The 18150-nt window shown below is 40.5% G+C and overlaps 1 protein-coding gene across 4 annotated transcripts in view; it reads left to right on the top strand.

Moving 5' to 3' along the window:
• LOC126457215 (ATP-binding cassette sub-family A member 7-like) overlaps positions 1-18150 on the top strand; it is a 594847-nt gene that overhangs the window by 449534 nt on the left and 127163 nt on the right. For all 4 annotated transcript variants that reach the window (XR_007585450.1, XM_050093334.1, XM_050093335.1 and 1 more), the window contains exon 36: positions 14111-14220. Coding sequence is in view for 3 of the 4 variants with exons in the window: in XM_050093334.1 (XP_049949291.1) it covers positions 14111-14220 (110 nt within the window). In the remaining variant the exon portion in view is untranslated. The remainder of the gene's footprint in view (positions 1-14110; positions 14221-18150) is intronic.

The following is an 18150-nucleotide window of genomic DNA, read 5'->3' as shown; positions in this document are numbered from 1 at the left end:
ATTGAGATTAAGATATTTATTATCTCCCCCAATCCTTTCCACTTCTTTACCTCAATATGACCACCACATTCTTTTTGTTTTGCAGGAATTCTGTACTCCCACGACATAAATATGTGTGATGGTGAACATAGGAATGAATTGATATAATGTGCTAGTATTCTGTTTGCTTATGACTGGATTTCAGTCATTGGTGTAGATACTGTGTACTATTTAGTCCATAATTGCAGGTCATTACAAATGGAGGCATTACAAGATGAAGTCTGAAATTTCATGTTGGCTGTTCATTAGCAGATAGCTTGACATAACCCTCTGGAGTCTAGGGCATACATTTGGGCACAGGAAATGTTGGTATCTGAAAAAGATTGAGATGGGGGAAACAAATATATCAAAGATGCCACTAGAAAATGGTGAGTCAAAGATGAACTTGCCTGTCCTACGGAGAACTTTCTTGGACCAGAATCATGGGGTAGGAAAATGTGGGAATCCTATCAAAACACCTTTCTGGTGAATTTGTTTAACAGATGGGCAGTGTAACACCAAGATGACCTCATGCAAGCCAAGAGTTTTATATGGCACACAGTAAAAGAATAAATGGAGCTGAGCAATTTAAATATATAGTTCTGTTTGATTGGAGCCTTCAAGGAGGACACTTGTCATGCAGTTCACTGTTCTTCTGGATGCCTGAGAAAATAAAGATGCCTCAATAACCACTGCTGCTTTGAGATTGTAGTTCGGCCAGTGTCTGCCACTCTCACCATGCCCACTCTTTGCTGCTGATTGCACTGCAGGTTTTTCTTTTGTGGTTTGAGATTCATCACACCTAGCAGAAGATAAGAGCTGCACTGGCCATCTCAAAGCTCACTACCTCCTGCATCTAGACAGCAATCTGTTAACCAAAGTTCGAGGCTCTACTACTTGACCTTTTCTAAACCTCTTCCTGCTCTATGCAAGAACTTTTGATCCTGTATAACATGGCTGTCTAGTGGAGTAGAGAGACTTGAGGATTGAGGAAGGATTTTATCCTGAAGGGTAAAATTAAATTTCCTGAGGGGTAAAAATCAGAAGAATTTGACTGTGTTTGAGTCATGAGACTAAATTAGTTTTAGAAGATCATCACTATTATCACAATCTTTTAAGATATAATATTGATTATATAAGTTCTCAGTAATTATGTTTTTCTCACTTACTAGCACTCTGCAGTGGGGATACAGGTTTCTCCCATATTCCACCCATTACACACATACTTTCCACTTTGTACAATACATCAGTAATGATAAAAGTGATATACAGGGTGAGTCAGGAGGAAAGGTACATGGTTTGATGGGTTATACTACAGGTGATTCTGAACAAAAAACTTCTAATAAACATGTTGTTGTTGTGGTCTACAGTCCTGAGACTGGTTTGATGCAGCTCTCCATGCTACTCTATCCTGTGCAAGCTTCTTCATCTCCCAGTACCTACTGCAACCTACATCCTTCTGAATCTGCTTAGTGTATTGATCTCTTGGTCTCCCTCTACGATTTTTACCCTCCACGCTGCCCTCCAATGCTAAATTTGTGATCCCTTGATGCCTCAAAACATGTCCTACCTACCGATCCCTTCTTCTAGTCAAGTTGTGCTACAAACTTCTCTTCTCCCCAATCCTATTCAATACCTCCTCATTAGTTACGTGATCTACCCACCTTATCTTCAGCATTCTTCTGTAGCACCACATTTCGAAAGCTTCTATTCTCTTCTTGTCCAAACTGGTTATCGTCCATGTTTCACTTCCATACATGGCTACACTCCATACAAATACTTTCAGAAACGACTTCCTGACACTTAAATCTATACTCGATGTTAACAAATTTCTCTTCTTCAGAAACGATTTCCTTGCCATTGCCAGTCTACATTTTATATCCTCTCTACTTTGACCATCATCAGTTATTTTACTCCCTAAATAGCAAAACTCCTTTACTACTTTAAGTGTCTCATTTCCTAATCTAATCCCCTCAGCATCACCCGATTTAATTTCACTACATTCCATTATCCTTGTTTTGCTTTTGTTGATGTTCAGCTTATATCCTCCTTTCAAGACACTGTCCATTCCGTTCAACTGCTCTTCCAAGTCCTTTGCTGTCTCTGACAGAATTACAATGTCATCGGCGAACCTCAAAGTTTTTACTTCTTCTCCATGAATTTTAATACCTACTCCGAATTTTTCTTTTGTTTCCTTTACTGCTTGCTCAATATACAGATTGAATAACATCGGGGAGAGGCTACAACCTTGCCTCACTCCTTTCCCAACCACTGCTTCTCTTTCATGCCCCTCAACTCTTATAAGTGCCATCTGGTTTCTGTACAAATTGTAAATAGCCTTTCGCTCCCTGTATTTTACCCCTGCCGCCTTCAGAATTTGAAAGAGAGTATTCCAGTTAACGTTGTCAAAACCTTTCTCTAAGTCTACAAATGCTAGAAATGTAGGTTTGCCTTTTCTTAATCTTTCTTCTAAGATAAGTCGTAAGGTTAGTATTGCCCCACGTGTTCCAACATTTCTACGGAATCCAAACTGATCTTCCCCAAGGTCCTCTTCTACCAGTTTTTCCATTCGTCTGTAAAGAATTAGCGTTAGTATTTTGCAGCTGTGACTTATTAAACTGATAGTTCAGTAATTTTCACATCTGTCAACACCTACTTTCTTTGGGATTGGAATTATTATATTCTTCTTGAAGTCTGTGGGTATTTCGCCTGTCTCATACATCTTGCTCACCAGATGGTAGAGTTTTGTCAAGACTGGCTGTCCCAAGGCCATCAGTAGTTCTAATGGAATGTTGTCTACTCCCGGGGCCTTGTTTCGACTCAGGTCTTTCAGTGCTCTGTCAAACTCTTCACGCAGTATCTTATCTCGCATTTCATCTTCATCTACATCCTCTTCCATTTCCATAATATTGTCCTCAAGTACATCGCCCTTGTATAAACCCTCTATATACTCCTTCCACATTTCTGCCTTCCCTTCTTTGCTTAGAACTGGGTTGCCATCTGAGCTCTTGATATTCATACAAGTGGTTCTCTTCTCTCCAAAGGTCTCTTTAATTTTCCTGTAGGCAGTATCTATCTTACCCCTAGTGAGACAAGCCTCTACATCCTTACATTTGTCCTCTAGCCATCCCTGCTTAGCCATTTTGCACTTCCTGTCGATCTCATTTTTGAGACTTTGTATTCCTTTTTGCCTGTTTCATTTACTGCATTTTTATATTTTCTCCTTTCATCAATTAAATTCAATATTTCTTCTGTTACCCAAGGATTTCTATTAGCCCTCGTCTTTTAACCTACTTGATCCTCTGCTGCCTTCACTACTTCATCCCTCAGAGCTACCCATTCTTCTTCTACTGTATTTCTTTCCCCCATTCCTGTCAATTGTTCCCTTATGCTCTCCGTGAAACTCTCTACAACCTCTGGTTCTTTCAGTTTATCCAGGTCCCATCTCCTTAAATTCCCGCCTTTTTGCAGTTTCTTCAGTTTCAATCTGCAGCTCATAACCTATAGATTGTGGTCAGAATCCACATCTGCCCCTGGAAATGTCTTACAATTTAAAACCTGGTTCCTAAACCTCTGTCTTACCATTATGTAATCTATCTGATACCTTTTAGTATCTCCAGGATTCTTCCAGGTATACAACCTTCTTTCATGATTCTTGAACCAAGTGTTAGCTATGATTAAGTTATGCTCTGTGCAAAATTCTACAAGGCGGCTTCCTCTTTCATTCCTTCCCCCCAATCCATATCCACCTACTATGTTTCCTTCTCTCCCTTTTCCTACTGACGAATTCCAGTCACCCATGACTATTAAATTTTCGTCTCCCTTCACTACCTGAATAATTTGTTTTATCTCGTCATACATTTCATCAATTTCTTCATCATCTGCAGAGCTAGTTGGCATATAAACTTGTACTACTGTAGTAGGCATGGGCTTTGTGTCTATCTTGGCCACAATAATGCGTTCACTATGCTGTTTGTAGTAGCTAACCCGCACTCCTATTTTTTTATTCATTATTAAACCTACTCCTGCATTACCCCTCTTTGATTTTGTATTTATAACCCTGTAATCACCTGACCAAAAGTCTTGTTCCTCCTGCCACCGAACTTCACTAATTCCCACTATATCTAACTTTAACCTATCCATTTCCCTTTTTAAATTTTCTAACCTACCTGCCCGATTAAGGGATCTGACATTCCACGCTCCAATCCATAGAATGCCAGTTTTCGTTCTCCTGATAACGACATCCTCTTGAGTAGTCCCCGCCCGGAGATCAGAATGGGGGACTATTTTACCTTCTGAATATTTTACCCAAGAGGATTCCATCATCATTTAACCATACAGTAAAGGTGCATGCCCTCGGGAAAAATTACAGCTGTAGTTTCCCCCCTGCTTTCAGCCATTCGCAGTACCAGCACAGCCAGGCCGTTTTGGTTAATGTTACAAAGCCAGATCAGTCAATCATCCAGACTGTTGCCCCTGCAACTACTGAAAAGGCTGCTGCCCCTCTTCAGGAACCACATGTTTGTCTGGCCGGCCTCTCAACAGATACCCCTCCGTTGCGGTTGCACCTACGGTACAGCCCTCTGTATCGCTGAGGCACGCAAGCCTCCCCACCAACGGCAAGGTCCATGGTTCATGGGGGGAGGCTAATAAACATATACCCTTTTATTAACCGTTGCTGGGTAAACCAATGAAAGCAGCTAGGAATGGGAATGGTGCAGGTGACGGTAAATTAACATATTGTTTTGGTATGGTTTGTTTAATTGTGTACATTTCCTCACAGAAGATGTTCAAACAGTTCACCGTCAACTTCAATGCATGTTGCAGCTCTTGTAGACAGGCATTGTGGTGTGATTGGAGCTCAGTTTTGCATTCCTTTACCTGGGCACAAGCATGTAAAATATGAATGAGAAGTTCCTCACTTGTGTTCACTGTGCACTTGTAGATGTCGCTCTTCAGCCACTCCCACAAACAGTAATCCAATGGGGAGAGATCAGGTGGCCTCGGTGGCTAAGCAGTGACTCCATGGCGACCGATCCAACGACCAGGAAACGTTTGTTGAGATACTGTGTCACTGGCCGTATGGAATGTGTAGGAGCTCCGTCATGCTGAAAGTACATATGAGCTTGTGTTGCCAAAGGGATACCCTCCACATAGTCTGGTAACACATTTTGAAGAAACTCAAGATACTGTGTCTCAGTGAGAGTTGGTCACCAATAATACCGCACCACTCATTGACTGAGAAACGTCGTTGGAAATTCGTTTCCACAGTAGCGTGAACATTTTCATTTGCCCATACATGAGAGTTGCTCGTGTTGTTGATTCCGTTGTAGGTAAATGTTGACTCATCAGTGTACAGAATACATGGAATTAATCGCTCATTGGCAATGATCTATTGACAAAACTCTTGCCAAGCGGCAGCATCTCCTTCATGCAGATGTTGACACTCTGCCGATGAAAGGGATACAGATCATGCTCTTGTACTGTATCACTCGTGTTTGTTGAATACCAAGCTGGGCAGCAATTCTTCTAGAGCTAGTACAGGGTAGCGTTCCACTACTTGAAGAATGTTCTCAACTTCATTAAGAGTTTGTTGTACGGACATTCAGAGACAACATTTACACTGGGAAGCGTACCACAGTCACGTAATCCATGAAACACCCTGCTAAACATCCTGCTATGTGGCACTTTGCGCTTCCGAAATAGTTCTTGGTATTCTTGCACAGCAGTTCTGGAATCCCCATTGGACAAACCATAGACAAACACCATGTCACCATACTCTGCACGTGTTGAGATTCGTGGCATTTTCACTACACAAAACTGTATTCATTGTTCATGTAGCAACACTGTAATACCGTGCACTATGACAAGCACTGTTGGACTGAGACTTGAAGTAAACAACTGCACCATGCACAAATGAACTGCGTACTGACACGTTTAGTATGGATGATGCTACACGTTTCTCGTTCCTAGTTGTTTTCATTGGTTTACCCGGAAACGGTTAAGAAATGGACATATGTTTATTAGGAGTTTTTTGTTCAGAATCACCACTAGTATCACCCCTCAAAGCATATACCTTTCCTCCTGACTCACCCTGTACACATAAAACACTTACACTTACAATCTCTTGAAAATCAATTCTCGAACTTGTAAACAGTTCCTGCAATAGACCAGGAATTGCTTCATTATTTACCTCAAAACAGATAAATGTACTAATTGACAGCACTACACAACAGTAACTACATAACGTCTACTATAGTTCTGTTATTATTATTATTATTATTAGACAGAAAAATAGCATTGGCAGCCTGAACTCTTCTAACTTCTCCCAGTTCAGATTAAGGAGTCCAACAGTCGGTTTACAGACAGTAAGTGTAGGGCACACATTTTAACTTGATTGGTTTTAAATTGGAGGGCAAAATGTGGGTGAAGCTAGTGTCCCTAGGGAGAGGAGTGGTGCAGATGGAGCATATTTTGTAACAAGTGTCAACCTTCAATGTGGATAGTCAACTTTCTTTTCTGAGAATTAGTTGTAGGTAGGACTCATGATGCACCGGTAATTTCTCATCATCATTCATTCTAACACACACACACACACACACACACACACACACACATACACACATACACAAACTGAAGACAACACCTGAAAAAGAAATGTGGTTAGATTTATAGATGTGAAAGTTAGTTTTTGACTGTAATAACAGTGAAAATAAAAACAAGGAAATGTGTGGACTTGGAGCATGCTTTGTTATGTACATTGACTGCGAAAACTTAAACATAAAGAAGGTTGTTAAATGTAAGCAGTACTAATTGTCTCATTAACCATTAGCTCATGACCCAATAAAACACTCACTAAAACTAAATATCATTCACCTTTCATCATTTTAAAAATGTAAGTGTTCAAGGAAAATTCATTTTCTATTCTAGAGTGTAGTTAGGTACTGTAGTTGGTGATGGTGGGGTTCAGTTTAGTGAGAGGAGTGGTAGAGGGAGGAGGGGGGGGGGGGGGGTTGGGTATACTAGCTAATATCTGATTACACTCAAGGGTACTGGTTTAAGAAAGGTTGGGAATTCCTACTCTTGTGCTACCCTGGCAAAATGCTGTGGGAGAAATTTGCTCCTGAGCATCTTGTTCGAATTTTATTTCCTCAGGTAGTCATCTTATTGAACACATATACAACATTATTATTTCATTACCTTTTACCCTCATCCTAAAGTTCCATGTCACATTTCTAACATCTCTTATTTTGTGATTGTGTGCACATAGTAGCATGTTTTAATTGGCTTCTAGTAATCAGCCTTTTGCTCTTATTGTTGAATTAAATGAACGCCTTAATCATTAAATAACTCCACATGAATTAATATCCTTGAGGTTGCGCATTTCGGCCATAACATGTGGCACTCAGAATAGGCCGATATGCTGTGTGTTCCACTTAACTGTGCCGCCTCAAATATTTCTGAAATGAAACAAAATGTGTAAAAAATCAATTGGCCAGGGATGCACATATGTCAGGGTGTGTATCCCCCCCCCCTTTTTTTTTACAGAAATGAAAACTAGATGTACAATTTAGTGACAAGATGTGTTTCTAGTGTCTTAAACAATTATTAGTGGCATATAGCCCACAAAAACTTCAAGTTTTGCATGGCATTCAGCATGGAAAATGCACTCAAAAATTACCAGTAATGTCACATCCTTGCGTTTGTGTCACCTTAACAGATGTTCAGAGTGCCCAACATTTGCATCAGCATGCTTGTGGAGATGGAGGATTGGGCTGGCCAGCTCACAGGACCTCACCATCCTATCCATCTATTTGGAAACATTATATCCACAATGTCCCTGGAAACACATGTGTTATGTGTAGGGTATTCATCATCCTGGAACTGCATTGATAGGTGCATTTCCAATCCTGTGTCCTCCATGAGAAGGAGGTAGAGTGTCTTGCAGAAATGATGCATATTGCCATCAAGTTAATGTTACCTTATAAAAATGGGGACCTACAAAACTGGTACCAGTCATGCTGCATCAAACTTAGACCCTTACTGTCACCGATGAGCAACCGTGCCAAGCTAATATGGATTTTGCAGGGACCCATAGTGCATGTTTTGAAAATTCACATGACCATGATTTGTGAAGGAAGCTTCATCCATAGACAGTGTATTACATAGGAAATCAGGATGATCTTGCAACTATTGAAGTGGAAAATGACGGAATTCAGTGCGGAATTCAAAGATATTCCCATGCAGTTCTTGGTGGAGTGATATATGATATGGATGAATCATGTACCTATGCAAAAATTCTCCACCCATTATTCTGGCTTATTCCAGAACTGGGTGCAAGGTGTCATATACTCACCTCAGGACTGTGTGCTACAGCAGTCAGAACAGTAGTTTTGTTGTCATTGTTAGTTGCTGTGTTTGTACGTTGATGCTTTCTGAGTGTCTAGCTGCATGTTGCCATGAAATTTTTGCAGATGGAGGAAACGGTATGATGTGAACTATGCCGTCAATCTGGGTAGCGATCATCATACACTGCCACAGCTTTGGTTGGACTTCCGTGACATTCGCCATACATTTCCTCTTGAATGGGCACCCTTTTTGTAAAAGTGTCAACCACGGATAACATTCTCTTGTAACATTCCATTGTTGTTTTGCAACTGTGAGATGGTATCTATTCCTTCAGTATTGCTTCAGCTAACAATGTGACAACTTGTGCTGTCATGTGTTCAAGAGAACAGCAGAAATATAAAATAAACAGTAAGCCAGGCTAGAAAAAATTACTATCTGTGCAAGAAAATGATCCAAATTCCAAGCTAGCAGCTCAATCTCACAATGTTTGTGAGATAATTAGCAATCAAATAACCAGTCAGCTGAGATCTGATGCAACTGCACTGCTCACTGCTTCAAGTGGGTCATCATTGTGGGGTAACACCTGTACGCTCAACAGAGTGATATAATGGAACTTTATTTTATTATTGTTTAATTAAATATTGATTTAGTTGTTATATTGTAAGATTATTGTATCATTGTTGAGTTAAACTAAGATTAAACTACAATATTGCTCATAGATGCTTACCTTGGTAACATAAAAACAGCTGTTCTTTACATGTGTACAAAGTATGACGTGCACCCACTCTTGTTATAAATAATGGCATCCTTGCTCTAGGATTAACGTCTTATCTAGTTTTTCTTCATTACTGAAGCCTGCCAGATGAACAAGATGACCATAAATGTCACAAGCCACACGAACACAGGAAAAGCACTGTCCAAAATGTACATAAAATGCTTCATAGTGCAATTTCTTTTGACACTGACAGCAATACAACAACGCCGAGCAGGAGACACAAATAGAATGAAAAGTGTAGGTTGAATGTTCATACTGATAGTGGCCAGTTTACAGCAGGCTGCAGGACAGTGCAGGCAAACCTCGCCCTGTGCATTATGGTAGAAATCACAGTGCCGTGCACTCCTTCAAAGTCTAATATTTCAGAATGAGCAAGCTTTAGAACAGTGAAACCAAGTCTGCCATCACTAATTGAATTACTAAAACAGGGCAAGCTCTGAAACTTCCTGGCAGATTAAAACTGTGTGCCCGACCGAGACTTGAACTCGGGACCTTTGCCTTTCGTGGGCAAGTGCTCTACCATCTGAGCTACCGAAGCACGACTCACGCCCGGTACTCACAGCTTTACTTCTGCCAGTATCTCGTCTCCTACCTTCCAAACTTTACAGAAGCTCTCTTCATATCAGCGGACACTCCGCTGCAGAGTGAAAATCTCATTCTGGAAACATCCCCCAGGCTGTAGCTAAGCCATGTCTCCGCAGTATCCTTTCTTTCAGGAGTGCTAGTTCTGCCAGGTTCGCAGGAGAGCTTCTGTAAAGTCTGGAAGGTAGGATACGAGATACTGGCAGAAGTAAAGCTGTGAGTACCGGGCGTGAGCCGTGCTTTGGTAGCTCAGATGGTAGAGCACTTGCCCGCGAAAGGCAAAGATCCCGAGTTCGAGTCTCGGTCGGGCACACAGTTTTAATCTGCCAGGAAGTTTCATATCAGCGCACACTCCGCTGCATAGTGAAAATCTCATTCAGGAGAAGCTCTGTTTCAAGGTGGAATTTGTTTTGGTAAAAACCATACAGATCCAAAGAAATATCCTTTTGAAAATTTTGCTCTTCTCCAAAAAGCAGACCAGTCCTTATTATTTCTACAATAGCCAGACATGCAGCTGCACCTTCCTACAAGTTGGGAATTGAAAGCAGGAGTATTCCAATCTGTACAGTAGCATTGCTTTGCTTTCTTGGAGTAAGCAACCACATATTGTACAGAATCCAGAACAGTACTGTAATGTATGGGCAGTCTCCAAAAGAGAAAGGAATTTACCGTAAAAAACAGACCAAAAAAAAAATATGCCAGAGGCAGTTCTTCAGTTGACTGAATGTCATGTAAGACCCTTTAAAGCAAGACAATCACAATACTGTCCACATGATAACCCAAATCAAAAATACTTACCAGAAGATTTGACCATAAGTGATACGTGTCTTGAATTTTTACCCAAGTACATATCATTCTTCCTTGTAAAAGCCACTGGACAGAGCATAAAACTTTAAATGTACATTTTGGATATCCCAGGTCTGATACATGTACTATATGTGATTCATTGAAGAGCAGAATAAAAGCTGAGCAAAAAGATAGTGTGAAAAGTCAATTTGTAATACACTGCACACGAGAACAGCAGAAGCTTTTGTAAGCATGAAATAAAACTTTATTCTGAAAGTGAAACAAGGGCTCATTAACTGTATTTCATTTGATTATATGCTAAACTTCCCCCTGCTACATATTCAGTCAAATTCCATTGACTATATGCAAGGCAATTATGGTACAAATTGTTCGCAGTTCACAATCTGCAAATGTCTCAGTTTCAATTTACCACTCTCTTCAATGTGAAGGAAGGAAGGGTCTTAATGAAGTCACATCTGTGAACTACATAAATAAGACTCAGTTAGAAAATCAAAGAGATGAATTTCTCCGGCTTAGTGATGGGTGTCCTTGGCAGGAAAAAAAAATTGTAGTTCAGTCCTTGTACAGTGAAGTGCACATCTTCCAAGGTCTACAAAAGGGTCATATATTTGTTGTCAGTGTGAGGACACAGCTATTTACCAAATGATCAAGACACATAAGTGATAGGGCATGCAAAGCAGAAGACGAAGAGTGCAGAAATTCCTGCAACCTGGGTCAGGAGAATTGTTGAAGCCTGTGCATTACCTCTCCTATTCGAGCTGAAAAATAATGAATTTCATAGACATTAAACATACTACTGAGCCATTTTGTTTGAAAATGCCTAAACCTCCACCCAGACTGCAGCAGGTACAAATGATTCTCAGCGATGTAGAAGGCAGGTTTTGTGTCTCATTGCGAAACTCTTACTTTGGCCAGTAGAATAGGCATATCATTTTTGAGAGATATCCTACTATAGAATATACTACTGTGGATATACATCAGTTGTACAACAAGAATGCAGGTATTCAGCTAGCTGAAACTAGAGATTTTTGTAATTTGATGCAGTTCCTGGAAGGAAAAAAAGGAGCCATCTACAAAAACTCTGTTTATGATACCCCAGATGAAAGCTGGGATGAAGAGGAGGAGATGTAAGTTGACAATGATAATAACATTGATGAGTGTGAGGATGAATAACAACTAATAATGGGAGCAATGGAATAGCTAAACACAATAAATTAGCCAAGTGAAAAATATTGCAGCTTGTTTTTGTTAATTTTCAACAAATACCAGACAAGTCCAAAGAAAAAATGCTCCTTAAGAATTAACTATAGACTGTAAACTTCAAAACAAATATCTATGAAAAAGGTGTTCCTGTTTAACATGCTATGAATAACATTTGGACACTTTTTATCCTTCAGTTGAAATGGTGGAAAGGCCTTTTTTGGAAAAATGTGGTTATCTGTAAGTAAGTAGCAATGCCAGAAGACAGTATTGATTTGCAGAATGACGCGCAGAGGAGTGATGAATGGTGCAGGCTCTGGTAGCTAACACTGAACATAAATAAATGTAACATATTGAGCATACTTAGGAAAAGGTTGGTTATTTGGTTGGTTGATTTGGGGGAGGGGACCAATAAGTTCATCAGTCCCCTCGAATTAGGGAAGGATGCGGGAGGAAGTCAGTGATGCCCTTTCAAAGGAACCATACTAGTATTTGCCAAAAGCGGCTTAGGGAAATCACGGAATACCTAAATAAGGATGGCTGGATACAGGTTTCGACCATCATCCTTCAGAATCAAAGTCCAGTGTGGTAACCACTGCACCATCTCACTTGGTATGGGGAAAGAAATCTACTACTGTACAACTATACTATTGATGACAAATTTCTGGAATGGTATCTACTGTAAACTATCTAGGAGTATGCATACAGAATGATCTTAAGTGGAAGGACCATATAAAACAAACAGTAATAAAAGCAGATGCCGTACTCAGATTGATAGGAAGAATCCTAATTAAATGTGTTTCATCCATGAAGGAAATGGCTTAAAAAGCATTTGTTTGACTGATTATTGAGTACTGTTTATCAATCTGGAAATCCTATCAGGTAGGACTGATAGAAAAATAGCAAAGGTTCAACGAAGAATGGCATGTTTCAGCATATGATCATTTAGTTGACATGACAGCATTACAGAGATGCTCAACAAACTCCAGTGGCATATGATACAATAGAGGCATTGTGCATCATGGAGAGGATTACTATTTAAAATTTGAGAGAAATTAGAACTAAATTAGAGGCTAACTGACAGTCATTCTTCCCACGCATCATTTTCGAATGGAACAGGGAGGGGGGGGATCACTTAGAGGTACCAGAACTATCCTCCAACACATATTACATATTAGAGTCTTGTGTAGATGTAGATCAAGATCATAACAGCATTTGTACGTGTTTATTTCACTCGTACTACTCATTTCCTTACTTCAGTATTTCCTTACTTTAGGTTTGGCTCTCATCTTTTTTGACATGTTTCTATCTTTTAAATTTATCCCTTGTCTTTCAATTTCTGTTAGGAATATTCTGAAATTTGAAAGTGAGCTGTTAGCCCATTATTACTTCATAATCATTTCCTGCAACCTGTTATTCTCTTGATCTAGTTGCAACATTTGTCCACATTTTATTTCCTTTTCCTGCTTCCCATTTTCATCTTGATGATTAAATGTTAGGAAATTATTTAAGATATAATTACTTTTAAATTAGCATTTATATCAGTTTTGCACATGTTGATTCCCCTTTGGGAGTTTTTAATTAATGCTGCTTTCTGCCGGGAATACTGTTATCATTGAAATGTAACATTTATTTCAAAATAATAAATATTCAGAATATAACATTTCATTAATCAGTTTTGAGTTTAATTTTCTTCCTATGCTTTGTATTAGCATCCATCTGTCTTTCTACTATAAATAACTCAATTGTAGAATCCCCACAATCAGACCACCAAACTGTAGAAAATATTAAACATACATAAACATGGGTAGATCACATAACTAATGATGAAGTATTGAATAGAATTGGGGAAAAGAGGAGTTTCTGGCACAACCTGATAAAAAGAAGGGACCGGTTAGTAGGACATGTTCTGAGGCATCAAGGGATCACAAATTTAGCATTGGAGGGCAGCGTGGAGGGCAAAAATCGTAGAGGGAGACCAAGCGATGAATACACTAAGCAGATTCAGAAGAATGTGGGTTGCAGTAAGTACTGGGAGATGAAGAAGCTTGCAAGGATAGGGTAGCTTCGAGAGCTGCATCAAACCAGTCTCAGGACTGAAGACCACAACAACAACAACAACTACTACTACTACTACTACTACTTCTACTACTTGTCCCCTTTTCAATTACTTTGTGTATCATCTGTTATTTATTTAACTCAACTCTGCACTTGAAGAAAATGTTATCCCTTAACAGCTATAACAATCTTACCTAGTATTACACCACTTATCGTTCTAATGGGTCATTGTATTAAATCTTGTATATCTCCTTTGATATTAACTCTTTTAAAATAGTATTTATTGTACTAATCATTGTTTTAATTTTTTTCTCTTCAAAGGCCAATTACATGCTGTCCGCATTACTCTGCTTCCTCATATTTGTGAGCTTCAAAGAGGAGGCTTATATCTCAAATGCGTCGGCTCTTATTCTCTTGCTGTTTCTTTATGGGTAAGTAAATTTGATGATATATTCAGTGAATTTTCATCAAATTGTCCTGCATCTTATACTGGAAATTAATGACACTTTTTAATTAAAATTATTTATGACTGTGGGAACAAAAGAAACGTAAAATTTGTTGTTATAGCAGATAAAGTGTGGCATATAAAGACAACCACTCACCTATAGCAGACTGGTTTATGGTGCAAATGTAACAGAAGACAGTGTTCACTAGCTTTCAGGAACTGCTAATTTTTCTAGTATAAAATACAGACTCGCCACACGCAGCCAGAAGACACCAAAATGCACACTACTACATCCTCGGTGACACTGATTATTGTACTGAGAGCGATGGCCTGGGCTGGTGGATGTGATGAGGGGGTAGGGAAGGAGGCGTGAAACAAGGAGGGGGTAGCAGGGTAGTGGGAGACAGGATTGGAAGATGTACATCACTTAGCAGCTGCACAATAAGATGAAAGGAATTCTGAGGTGGTAGAACATCCACGATACAGTCACATTAATGTGACCACTGTCTGTGTTCAATGTCACCATGCAATAACCACTCACAGACGGAAGGTGGCAGCACTATCCAGGCAGGGCAGGGGCAGGCATATAAAGTGTGTGAGGGGGACATGTAAAGCAGTGCAGACATTGTCGTAATATGGTAACTGAGTGATTTATCTGATGTCCAAAAGGGCACGTTCATTGGGTTCCGAGCCAAGGGTGGAAGCACTTCAGAAAGGCTAAGTTTGTAAACAGTTCTTGTGCTGCCGTGCTTAAAGTAAACTGTGCATGGCAAAATGGCTCTATCCAAAACCGTCGCCAAGGCAACTTTAGTGCATCACAGGCCATGGATGACAGGGGTGAATGATGGGTGTGGAGCTGTGTATAGGTGAACAGACCAGCAGCTGTTGAGCAACTGACTGCCCAGCTGAACCAAGGGACTACAAACAGTGTCTCCTCAATGACAGTTCAGAAAATGTTGCTGCATATGGTCCTCCATAGCAAGCAGCACATTCATGCACACATGCTGACTGCTGTTCATTGGTGACAAAGGCTAGAATTTGCATACCAGTACCGCAACTGGATGTCCCCTGGTTGGTGACACTTGGCCTTTCCAGGTGAATCACATTTCATGCTACATTGGACAGATAGCCATTGGCATGTACAGCATGAAGCGTCTGAAAGCGAACAACAGTCATCAGAATTGTCCAGACTAGAGAAGAGATCCTTATGATCTGAAGAATGTTTTCATGACATTCCCAGGGTGATCTCACCATTCTGAAAGATAGAATGGATCAACACAAGTATGCATCTATCCCCTACATGCAGTATGCGCCCTCGACATAATGGAAACTACCAGGACAATGTAATTTTGTCACACAGTTTCCAGTGTGTATGTGTGTGGCCCAAAGAGCACCAGGGTGTGTTTACTGTACACCCCTCACCACCAAACTCTTAGGAGCTACGTGGCTCCTCATATCTGTTGATACCTTCCAGAGCCTCAGTGACACTCTTCCTCGATGTCTCATAGCAGCCTGTGCTGCAAAAGGTGGTAATTGAGGCTTTTGACAGGTGGTTACATTAATGTGACTGGACAGTGTATAAGAGATATAGAAGAGGGATGGGGGAGAGAGGGTGGAGAGGAGGAAGGAGGGAGAGATGGGAGGGGGGGGGGGGCTATACCTGCATTGGGGGGGGGGGGCGGGGAGAATGTTAGGAGAAGGCAGCAAAAGTGTTCATTGAGCCTGTACTTCCCACCTGGGACCATAGCCATGATTGCCGGGCGAGCCTTCTACTCCTGCTAATTGTAATTGGCAAATCCATTTAGTGTTACATTCACATGAAAAACCTCTGTAGTTGAAGAAACAGTGACAATGGTTAATTTATTTTAAGGTTGTCCCTCTAATTATTGAATTTTTACAATAGTGTGTGAGGACACACATGAGAGTCAGTTGTTTATCTTGCAACTATTCTCAGATGTTATGAAATTTCCTCCTCCTCCACCCACAACACAGAAACACACTCGCATGTTTTAAGGGATCAATGCAGAGGCTTTGTCCTCTGAGATTCTGCAAACATGCCGACATGGTGGATAAATATTTTATATTGTGTAGCTGCTAATAAGCTTGGTACAGTGTTCACAAAACGAGCCACCGACCAGCACTTCTCTGTCACCTAGTGTCAACCAGGCCACAAAAAGCAAAGCTCAACCATATCCTTCATCAGGTTTTTGACTACCTCTCATTGAGCCCTGCGATAGGGGATATCCCACCCAAATCCCACACACATCACCCAAAGCAGTGTTCCAACACATACCTACCCTACAGAACATCATATTCCAGTCCTGCAGCCAATGCTGGACCACAAGGGTCATTCCCTTGTGGAGAACCCAGATGCAAGTCATGTCCCATATACCCACCCATCACCTCCTGCTGCAGACCAGTCACAGACATTTCTCACTCTACAAAAGCCAGGGCCACGTGGGAAAGAAGCAATGTTGTATATCAGCTATGCTGCAATTACTGTGCAGAATTATATGTGCTTGTGACAGGTAACCACTTTCTACATGCATGAATGAATGCATGAATGACTACTGTCATACTATGGCCAACCACAAACTTGACCATCCAGTTGCCGAACATGCTGCGCATCACAACACAAATGACATGAACAGCTGCTTCACTATGCATGACATTTGGATACTCCCTTCCCACACAAGTGTCTCTGAACTACTCAGGTGGAAATCGTTTCTCTATCACATTCTGCTTTCTCAAATTCTCCCTGGCCGAAACCTCTGCTTATCTCTTTCTCACCCACACCAGTTGATTCCACCACTCTTCCTCCCCCTCCTATGTGGACATCTCTCCCTCTCCCTCTGCCCTCTCTCTTTTTCCCTCCCCCTCCCCCCCCCCCCCCACCTCCCCCCTCCCATTCTCCCTTTCAAACCCTCTTTTCAGTCTCTCCTCCCTGTCTCCATATCCATATTCTTTTCTTTTCCTCCATTCCCTCTTCCCTCTCCCTCTTTGTATGCCTTTTATATCTTCACCCCCCCCCCTTCCCCTTCCTAACTCATTTCGTCTTGTTGTACAGCTGCTTAGTCATCTATCTTTCCCATTCGTGTCTCACATTATCCCACTATCCCACCCTTGCCTTGTGCAACCTTCTCTACCACCTAGTCCCTCCCTACATCTATAGGCCCAAGCAACAGCTCTAAACAATCAGTGTTGCCACAAATGCTGCAGCCTGTGTTTGAGTGTCTGTGTGGTTGTGTGTGTGTGTGTGTGTGTGTGTGTGTGTGTGTGTGTGTGTGTGAATGTACACATTTTTATTTTGTTAATAGGTGTAATTTTCAGCAACTGTAGTACATATTTTTTAGAATGAAATTCAGTCATCAGTTGCAAATATATTTTTACTGTGCTTTATACTAACTAATTTTTTGTGGTATACTTCTTACACTTCACATAAATGTATAGTAAAGGTCTAAAGATTTATAATATCCATAATTTTATAATATTCTGAAGATGACAAATTAATTTGTCAAAACTGGTAAAGGGTAAGAAAAATATATTTACAACTGACTGAAAAAGGTGTGTATTTTTTTACTAGAAACTGAAGCCATATCTCGATAGCTCGAAAGCTAGTGAAGACTGCCATCATTCTGTTTCACTGTCAGTTGTGAGTGAGATGGTGACTGTGAGCACAAGGTTTTCTGCGTTCTTGAGTTTGCTGTTGTGTGTGTGGGATGAGTTTGGCTACCAAGATGGTGTTTGCCATGCAGCCAACGGTGGCCACATTGAACATTTATGACATTTACCACATTTCTAGTTATTAAAAACTAATTAATTACGAATTATTAAATGTATTAAAATGATATCAAACATTATGGCGAACAAACACTTTGGAGCTTCCTCTTTTCATTAGTATAAAGCTTGTTCAGTT

Source organism: Schistocerca serialis, chromosome 2 (assembly GCF_023864345.2).
Source record: "Schistocerca serialis cubense isolate TAMUIC-IGC-003099 chromosome 2, iqSchSeri2.2, whole genome shotgun sequence".
Lineage (NCBI taxonomy): Eukaryota > Metazoa > Arthropoda > Insecta > Orthoptera > Acrididae > Schistocerca > Schistocerca serialis.
Note: the sequence above shows the minus strand (reverse complement) of the source record. Positions and strands in the feature narration are given on the sequence as shown.